The following is a 9,583-nucleotide window of genomic DNA, read 5'->3' as shown; positions in this document are numbered from 1 at the left end:
ACCAGATAAGTTATGGACGAACTTGTCAAGTTATGGTTCATAGCCAGACAAGTTATGGACAAAAATCGTGAATTATGGACAATAATTTGTCAAGTTATGGTTCATAACCAGACAAGTTATGGACAAAAACAATAATTTGACCTATTTATTAACTTATGTAAACTATTAATTTTAATTCATCTCAATTCTTTGTCTATTTCTCTCTTTCTCCCTAATTTTATACAATATCATAATGGTTGATAATTATTATACTAGAAAAATAAATAGTAGTAATACCAAAAAAAAAAAATTAATCATACAAATCTTATAAGGACGACTACAATTTTCCAGCTGCACGCGTACATACCATTACAAGTTTACAATTTCACAATAATCTCATGATTAGATCAGTATTACCAGCGAAATAGTAAGAATTTGGATAGGAAATCCAATTAGGAAAATGACGTAACTGTGATGAGCAAGTGAACATTAGTTTTTTTAAATAAAATCTAAACCAAAACTCAGTTGACAATGCAACAAATTCTTCACAATGTAAAAATTATACTGCATGAATATAGCAAACTCCAGCCTCGAGCCCACATGAAAATAGCAAACTCTTGGGTATTTGGATAAAATACTACATTAGGCAACAATGAAAATTGTTTGTGAAATAAATTTACTTCTTAATCACCAGTTATACTATATGAACAAATGTTTATCTTACACATTCCGCTACAAACTAGCCCAAGTTCTACAGTCTCTGAACCATAAACTTAAAACTAAACAAAAGCACTTATATCCATCGGGGAAAACGTATCTGTAAACCTATCCTCTAGATTCATACGAGTTCTCTGGAAATTTTCCAAGCTGAATACAATGTCAGAAACCATGAAATGGAAGAATTGATCCCAAATTTCTACGCCATTAGCTCCACGGACGACTGCCACCATAACCTCTGCCTCGATCTCGAAAACCCCCATAACCTGATATTGTAAACGAATGCAAGCATTAGGTAAATATAGCGACAAGCATTGATGTCCCACACTTAAGCCAGTGACTCAAAGCTATTTCGTGACCATCATTCCACACATGTATATAGATGTATGTAAAAGTATTATGTTTTGTCTCCGGCAAGTTCTTGCTTCAGCAACTGACCTGAAGGAGGAGGAGGTGCACCGCGCCCCATTGCTGCCAATTCGGGACTGACCTTCTGTCCAGCTTCCTCAAGAATGGTAATAAGATCTTTTGCAAATCTGGCATTGGCAGCTGTGAAGAAAGTGTATGCTGTTCCTTTAGCCCCTGCCCGTCCAGTTCGACCGATACGGTGAACATAGTCCTCCAGAGATCCCGGAAAGTCATAGTTTATAACATATTTCACATCCTTCACGTCTGCCACCAGATTAAAAAGATACCGTTAGTAAACCAATTCTCTTTTAAGAAGTGGGCCAACAATAATTTATATTCTAGCACTCCCCTTCTCCTTTAAGAAGTGGGCCAACAATAATTTATATTCTAGCACTCCCCCCCTCACGTGTGAAATGGATAATGGGCATTAGTAAGGGTAAATATTAATTAGAAGGCTCAACATGTGAACATTTTAATTATAAGCTCAAAACATAATAGAATCGCAACAGCAATGACAATTTTGAAGAGAACAATTACAAGAGTTTGACCTCAGGACCATCTGTTCTGATGCCAGGTTTACTTTACCAATTCTCCCAAAAGCTTGTGGACACGGCTTTTCTGAATGGATTGAACTTTGTTGATTGCACTAATTGGGCTGAGTTAAAAGTACTTGGGCTGGGATTGTATTGTGTTGCTTCTGGTGTGAAAGTGGACAACAATACAAAAGGAAAACAACAATAAAAGCTGTGGAAAAAAAAAAACCCCTGAAAGGAAGAAGGCAACGAAGAGCAAATCAAGAGAAAGGAAGAAGACCAGCGGAAAATAAAACCCCAAGTGGAGAAGAAAAAACTCGTAACCTAAGGGACCACTTTAGTTGCTCTGATACCATTAAAACATATAGGGAAAAGAGAGAATTGAGAAGAATTGCGTTCGCTGAATTGTGTGTTGTCAAGAGTACAAACGAGCGTAATCATAAATGTAAAATACAATCAAATAGGCAAACTAAATTAGTGAGATATTTACAAGTAGGGATAGACAACTGTACATTCTTATAATCAAGGAAAGGGAATTTTCCATAATCAATGGACGTGAACAGATACATCATAACTCAAAGACATAGTTACCAAGTACCTTCCAAAAGCACAAAATAAAACACCATACCTAGACCACGAGCTGCGACATCTGTTGCCGTCATTATTGGGCTCTTGCCAGCTTTAAACTCAGAGAGCACCCAATCCCTTTCTGCTTGACTTTTGTCTCCATGAATCGAGAGGGCAGGCCAACCATCCATTCGAAGTTGTCGGGTGATCTGATCACATCCTTTCTTGGTATCCATGAATATTAGAATCCTGCTGCCATCCATAATATCTTCCAGCAACCTCACTAATCTAGAAATATAATAAGTCAATTAGCCTGCTGTAAATCTCATCAAATTTATCGTTGGAAAACATAAACCATAAGAATAAAATAAATGCATCCTTACTTGTTATATTTCTGATTTTCAGAAATAATGTCAACATGCTGGCGAATCGCATGATTCGCTTTCAAGTCTGGAGACCCTATTATCACCTTTCAAAAGTACAAGAAAGAAAAGCGTCAATACAGGGGGGAAATGCAATGTTATACAGGGAATAAAGTGAACCATTAACATTAATCCTAATTCAAGGGAAAAACAGTGTACAAGTGAGTCTAGCTACCACCACCAAAAAATTAAGATTGAGTATTTTACTTTGTATGGGTTATAGAGGAACTGCCTTGCCAGTTGTTCAACCTCCTTTGGCCAAGTAGCACTCCAGTACAATGTTTGACGGTCTGGGCGAATCTGCATACAACCAAAATAAATCAGCACCTTTTTCTGTTTGCTTGACAGTTGACAAATCACCACCTTTTCAAACAAAACTATACGAGAAAAAAAAAATACTCTACCTAATTCTAGTGAAATGATTTGTTCTCACATTAATCCATTTCTTTTCTTTTCCCAGAAAAATTATGGGAGCCAAAGTAACAAAGTTCTAGTCTATAATAGAAAACAAAGTGAAGTAAAAGTGAATATCTATATCATATGACAAAAGAAAGAACATTGGAAGAAACACAAATTTAAATGATCAGCAAAGCATCCATATTTATTGAAATGGACCGAAAATATATCGCGGAATTAGCAGATGTAGAAAAACAAGATAGGAAAGATAAAATGAAAAACGGGCTTTGAGGGGCTCATCAATGAACATTCTTAATACATAACTAGTACTTTTGGCATATTTTTCTCATTTAATGGAAATAAAATACTATACCTGAGAAACAATTTTTCGTATCTGAGGATCGAAACCCATGTCCAGCATCCGATCAGCTTCATCTAAGACAAGATACGTGACCCTTCGCAAGTTTGTATGATGTGACTCCATCATATCAATCAACCTACCAGGTGTAGCAATTACAATCTCAACCCCTGAGAGAGAAGATGAAAAATAATCACGTCAGAAACAAGGGAAGGCTGGAAGCAATTACTAAAATCTGCAAACCATGAAGAAATATCATAACGATCGTCTCAACTTATCAAACGACACGAAAATAACAACCATACAGGGCCTGCATCTCAAACCTAAATCAACACCCACCTTTCTGGAGGTCACGAACCTGAGGTCCCTTTGGAACCCCACCATATATGCACGTACTTTTTATCTTTGAAGATGCACCAAACTTGGTAGACTCTTGTTGTATTTGAACGGCAAGTTCACGAGTTGGAGCTAAGACTAACACAATTGGACCATCTCCAGGAGCTGAAAATACATATTACATTAAGTATAAAAGCTAAGCCCCAGACAAGAAGTGCAGGAAAAGGGCAACTTAAATAACAATATTCATGAAGTCATTGATTTTAAACATTACTTGTTTACCTAGAATTGGCTGGGCATTGACATGGACTATCGCCGGCAAGAGATAAGCAAGAGTCTTTCCTGAGCCTGTTTCCGCAATGCCGATGAGATCCCGACCTTTGAGAGCCATTGGCCATCCTTGAGCTTGAATGGGCGTAGGCTCAACAAACCCAGCTCTTGATATCTCTTGCAAAACATAATCTGAACTCAAACAAGAACTTTACATAAGAAAAGGGCTTTCTCAACAAACAACATTCAAAAAAAAAAAAAAAAAATCCCCAAAACTCTCAAAAATGCAACATTAAACTTCACGTAAACAATACCTGGAAAGCCAACGTCGCGAAAATTCTTGACAGGTTTTGGGACATCACGGCCTTCGACAGTGATTTCCCTCCTTTGGCGATATTCCTCAACTTCTCTCTCCGACATTGAAGCCACTGAGGGTGATTCCACATAGAAGTTCTTCTCAAAAGGAGTCAACCCATCCACGTCAAACTTTTTCGGCGATTCTCCCCCGTCGTAGTCTCTCCGGCTCGACGACGACGACCGAACCGAGCCACCGAAACCCGAGTCACTGAAACCCCCAAAAAAAACACACACACACACAATTTCAAAATTTCAATTGAGATATAAAAACTAATTATATCGGATAATAACTAAACAGCTAATTGAACATGAACTGTTGTTAAAACAAGAATTTGGAGAAGACGAATTTTGAGTTTTGGGGACAATCATTGACGAAAAACAGAGAAATGCGCAGAGATTGTAAGCTGTAATTCGTGAGAAAAGCTTAATTCTTGAGAGGAGAAAATGGAAGTGTGAAGAAATGAATTTAATTGGAGACATGAGTATGAGGAGATGGCAAGAGAGAGAAAGGTGGAGAGAGATTGGGGTTTACCTTCTCCGGTCACGGTAGGAAGTGGGGTCGCCGGAGCGGCTGTCGTAGCGGCTCATGGTTGGCGGTTCCGATGAGATTTATCAGACGTACAACTCAGACTGAATCGCGAGGGTTTTAGAAGTACAAATTTACAAAACACAGGTAGCTCTACGGAAGAAACAAAACCACAATAAAGAGGCCTCTCTCTCTCTCTCTCTCCGCCGAATGTGGTGTTATGAACTTATGATAGCCTATACGAGTCTGTGCACCAACAATGGAAAATTGTAGGTCGTTTCCACAAATAAGCGGATTAAAAAACGACACGTAGTTTCTACTATGAAACAACATAGATTAGAAAACGACATTGATTAGAAAACGACACGTTGACACAAAAGTTATAAAACACAAACAGCGATAAGATCTAATAGACGCTTATGCGCAAAGAAAGCGAACTTTTCAGGGTAAAACTGGATAACTCAAAAAACGACAAAAAAGTCAAATTAAAATATGACGTGTCGTTTTTCACGTAAACGACAATAAACTTTACCTGTTGAACGACACTCCACTGTCTATACCTTAAGACCCAAAAAAAATTCTCAACAACGAATGGGAATTCAGTAATTACATTTAATAATTTTTTAAATACATATGTTATGTCGTTTCCATAGAAAACAATAAAAGCTTCGGGCACGCTACACGTCCTTTTTATGTAACGTTCATTTTGTAGACAAAGCATCTGTATAGTTTATTTACTTTAAAACGCCATATCATTTGTTAGAGTTAATTTATCAGTAATTAATCATCCAAAAACAATTAAGTTTTTAAATATCAACGAAAATATATGCTACACACTAACGACACCAAAAAGATGTGTAGGAACCGACATCTAGTTTTCAATTGTTGAAAAAAGAGCAGTTTCTAACGACAAATGACATGTCGTTTTCCTTTTAAGAGAAAGGGCATCTCGTCTTTAAATAAACCGCAGCAAATTGTCCTAGAAAATACATGCCGTTTCCCAAAGGCCAAGGGGAAGGAAACGAAATTTACGCAAAACCACATGTCGTTTATTATGAAAACGACAATGTGCTTACCTGATGAACGACATCTACTTGTCGTTTGAGCACGCCGACCTACAGAAATGGGCAATTCGCGATTTGAGTCGTTGAACGTCACCATCAGCAGAGATTGATAAGGAGAAAAAGAACCCTTCTTAGTTCTCAGAAACGGGAGTGTCTGAGAGAATCAACTATCAATCAGTTGGTAAAGTTTCTAACCCCCCCCCAAAAAAAAAAAAAACAGTTGGAAAAGTAAGTGGAGATGCAAACATTATCATCTTTGACATCTTGTCCACTGAGTTTAAGAGTGAGAGCTTCTTGGGATACTCAACAGATGGTTCCTTACAATCCCAACGCCCCCAGAAAGCCGCCCAAGAAAACCCCTCCTCCGCCACCACCAACTATCACCTTAACTGCCTCAACCGCCCGCATGATCGATTCCATTTCTCAACTTCTCAAACGCCACCCTCCAGGTAAACCCACTTCTCTTTTCGATGGTTACGCTTTGTAGAATTTAAGAAAATGAATAGAAAACCGTCGGTCTTGTGCTGTTGGAAATGGGATTCTTCCTTCAATGGGTAGTTTGAGTTTTTGTATTTAGCTATATGGGGTTGGGGTTTTAGCCTTTTAGGAGTTCTTTTGGGTTTTAGGAACATTGTCTTTTTTAAAAATATACGGTCTTTTTAAAAATATACATGTACACACACACACACACACACACACACACTGTTTGAGCGCTAAGAGATAGAAAGTACATGAGAATTGGGTTCAAAAGTTTAAACCTTTTGTTTATCAAAACAAGAATAACTTCTTTAGTTGTGGTGCTGTATGGTTATTGGTTCTTGGTATTATCTTCTCTGGATTGAAAAGTTAAAATATCATTATATGTTTATCATTCAGTCACTTCAATTCTGATGACAATAAGTATAAGATTGGAACTTCTTGTTTTCGTATTATTTGCAAATAGTACTTTGGACAAGGCCACAACATAATGGTACAAAGAATTACAATTGGCATTTTTCAGCCTTAATGGTACAAAGAATTACAATTGGTATTTTTCAGCCTTAATGGTACAAAGAATTACAATTGGTATTTTTCAGCCTTAATGGTACAAAGAATTACAATTGGTATTTTTCAGCCTTAATGGTACAAAGAATTACAATTGGTATTTTCCAGCCTTAATGGTACAAAGAATTATTTCTCAGTTGTTGTTTTTTTCTTGGTTAATTCATTTACTAACAGGAGCATTGTGGTGATTGGAAGTTTGGAATCTTAATGGGATTTCATTTTGTAGGGGAAGTGGAAAAAATGGATGATACCTATTTGGGCTTTGACCGATGGTTGCCTAGTCCACCTAAAGTACAAAAGCCTCGATCCATGTTCAATGCAGCGGCATTGGCATATCTTGGTGATTGCATTTACGAAGTATGCTTTGTATTCAACTTATTTAGTTCTATTCAAATTACCATAACTCATTTTTGCATATATGGGTGATCACATTGTTATTATTCATGATCATGATGATGTTTAACTTTCACGAGTGACTTACTCTGAATATTTATTTCTGAAAAAATGCAGCTATATGCCCGCAGGCACTTCTTGTTCCCTCCCTTGAGTATTGAAGAATACAATGTTCGTGTCACGGCAGTCGTATGTTGTGAAGCACAAGTATGATGTAGTCCTACACAACCATATTACTATGGCCTTGTTGACACTTGTCTCGTTTTTTGTCTTCTCAATTGCGCGTCCTTTTGTGCAGTTGTGCATTTTGGATATAACCATATTAAAATTGACCTTTGCTTTGTAGAGCTAGGCTTAGTGATTTGCTTTCCATGGATACATTTCATACGACAAGATTGTCTTTATACTTCTTAAGTCGTGCATTAGCTTTGTATGGTTGTCAAATAGGTCAGTTGGAAGAACATTGATAAATTTCTTTTTTTTTTTATTCAAAATACTGATTTACTATTCTTCCATTCAGGATGCTTTGCTCCAGAAACTTATAAGTGATAATTACTTATCAGAACAAGAAAGGTTGGTAGAAGATTTAAGACTGGTTGGTTTTGTTAAAGTTTTCTGCTTCTTCTATATGAACTTTTATCTTGATAAGAACCAAGTAGTGAAGTATGCTTCTTTGTTCCTTATCTTTTTCATGTGGAGTACATTAAAGAAATTGTTTTAACACAAAGTCTTTACTGCCAAAAGTAGCCAATTTCTGTTTCTAACTCTTACACAAGTTACAAGTGTACATCTCATCAATCCTATTGTGCTATATATGAAAGGTTTTGATATGCATGCTTTATATCCTGTAGTCTAGAAGCTACCTTGTGAGGCTGGAACTACATGTTGTCAAAAGACATTTTGTTGTTTTTTTTTTTTTTTTATGCTGCACCATTTAGAGAATGATAAATCATCGATGTAGGTTGTGAAATTACTCTGCGATTTAACGCTACCAAAAGAAGATCTGCATATTGTTTTGTCCTCTTATGCAATCTTTTCAATTAAAGTGTATAGGGTTAAACTCTTGCTAACATATTGTCTAAACAAGAGTGGTATGTCATTCATCTCGAGATGTTGTTACTTAGTTTTATTGCATTTGATTCTTGCTGTAGGAATATTCTTCGGTGGGGAAAGAATATTGGCTCGGCTAAAACACGAACAAAAAAGCGTGCTGGTACAGCAGTTTACAATAGAGCGTCTTCACTGGAAACATTAGTCAGTTCCCTCGTACCTTGTGGATTTTCCAAGTATTTTAAGAATACATTCAATTTCCCATAATTTTGACTAATAAGCTTGATACGAAAAAGGTTAATGCGGACCATTTGATTACCATGTTGGGATGTTCAGTTTTATGTACTATTGGGACGATAAGTCTTGTTATAAAACCACTGTTTATCATATAGTGTGTGGTATCAGATGTGGGAAGTCTTTAACATAATATATTTAAGATTCCTCAAATCAATCTTTAGGAAGTAGATTTGTAATTGTTCACTAAAAAGCTAGTCTTCACAACGTATTTGCAGATCGGTTATCTCTACCTGACAAACATGAAGCGTTTGGAAGAGATCATGGTAAAGATCGGATTCTCAACAGACTCCTCAATGCAGCTGATTTTGGAGGAAGTTAACGGTAAGTTACCAGTCACCAAATTCTCTCTTTTCTTTTCTCAACCCTTTAACGCTAATTTGTATCTCTTACACCTCTGCATTCTACTTCAATTTTGAACATCGAATCTATTACCTCTCTACCTGTTTTAACTGCCCTATTGCAGTTGAGCAATAAGTATCTTGCTTTCCATTTATACATGAGAAATTATAGAAGTTACGTTGCGAGTTTCGTTAATTTTTGCTTCTAATTTAGTTTCTCAGTTTTCCCTTTTTCCTTCGTTACACGCGAATATGATTAAAGTTCAAACAATCTTCTTTCCTGCTCTTGACAGGCAAAAGAACAATAGTCCCTTAAGATGGCACTGAGCTAAGACTTTCATAAGGTATAGGTCAAGCCTTTTGTTTCCTCTCCTGGTGTAAGTGTTCTAAGTAGTTCTAAGTTATTTACTTGTGTATCTTTTAGTTTATACAAAATATATTAAAGAAAATTTCAAGCCCACTACACCTCTCACGTGCTCTTAGCAATTGTTTTGTTTCACTTGCAAAGCCGAGGCCCTCGCATGACGT

At 36.8% G+C, this 9,583-nt stretch overlaps 2 protein-coding genes across 2 annotated transcripts in view; one reads left to right on the top strand and one right to left on the bottom strand.

The window, feature by feature from the left end:
- Positions 1–621: 621 nt before the first annotated feature.
- LOC21388034 (DEAD-box ATP-dependent RNA helicase 20) lies at positions 622–5,112 on the bottom strand. Its single transcript, XM_010108360.2, has 10 exons — positions 4,876–5,112; positions 4,301–4,551; positions 3,999–4,178; positions 3,720–3,881; positions 3,396–3,550; positions 2,834–2,926; positions 2,588–2,673; positions 2,266–2,492; positions 1,135–1,368; positions 622–962 (listed from the first exon to the last, which is right to left on the bottom strand). Exons 1-10 carry the CDS (start codon positions 4,929–4,931, stop codon positions 904–906), a joined length of 1,503 nt encoding a protein of 500 aa, XP_010106662.2. The 5' UTR covers positions 4,932–5,112; the 3' UTR covers positions 622–903.
- A 952-nt stretch (positions 5,113–6,064) lies between these two features.
- LOC21388033 (mini-ribonuclease 3) overlaps positions 6,065–9,583 on the top strand; it is a 3,627-nt gene continuing 108 nt past the window's right edge. Inside the window, exons 1-7 of the mRNA XM_010108359.2 lie at positions 6,065–6,382; positions 7,204–7,334; positions 7,488–7,577; positions 7,891–7,943; positions 8,522–8,624; positions 8,933–9,038; positions 9,349–9,583. The exon at positions 9,349–9,583 is cut by the window's right edge and continues 108 nt beyond it. Of these exons, the coding sequence (XP_010106661.2) occupies positions 6,172–6,382; positions 7,204–7,334; positions 7,488–7,577; positions 7,891–7,943; positions 8,522–8,624; positions 8,933–9,038; positions 9,349–9,371 (717 nt within the window). The 5' untranslated portion in view covers positions 6,065–6,171 and the 3' untranslated portion in view covers positions 9,372–9,583. The remainder of the gene's footprint in view (positions 6,383–7,203; positions 7,335–7,487; positions 7,578–7,890; positions 7,944–8,521; positions 8,625–8,932; positions 9,039–9,348) is intronic.

This window comes from Morus notabilis, unplaced genomic scaffold (assembly GCF_000414095.1).
Source record: "Morus notabilis unplaced genomic scaffold, ASM41409v2 Scaffold719, whole genome shotgun sequence".
Taxonomy (NCBI): domain Eukaryota; kingdom Viridiplantae; phylum Streptophyta; class Magnoliopsida; order Rosales; family Moraceae; genus Morus; species Morus notabilis.
Note: the sequence above shows the minus strand (reverse complement) of the source record. Positions and strands in the feature narration are given on the sequence as shown.

What these genes read in the sequence shown, in the direction of transcription:
- LOC21388034 (XM_010108360.2), bottom strand. Translation starts at nt 4,931, where the DNA reads ATGAGCCGCTACGACAGCCGCTCCGGCGACCCCACTTCCTACCGTGAC. An exon ending in TCCTCTATAACCCATACAAA is followed by an intron (nt 2,674 to 2,833) that starts GTAAAATACTCA and finishes TACTTTTGAAAG; the next exon opens with GTGATAATAGGGTCTCCAGA. An exon ending in GAAAATCAGAAATATAACAA is followed by an intron (nt 2,493 to 2,587) that starts GTAAGGATGCAT and finishes TTATATTTCTAG; the next exon opens with ATTAGTGAGGTTGCTGGAAG.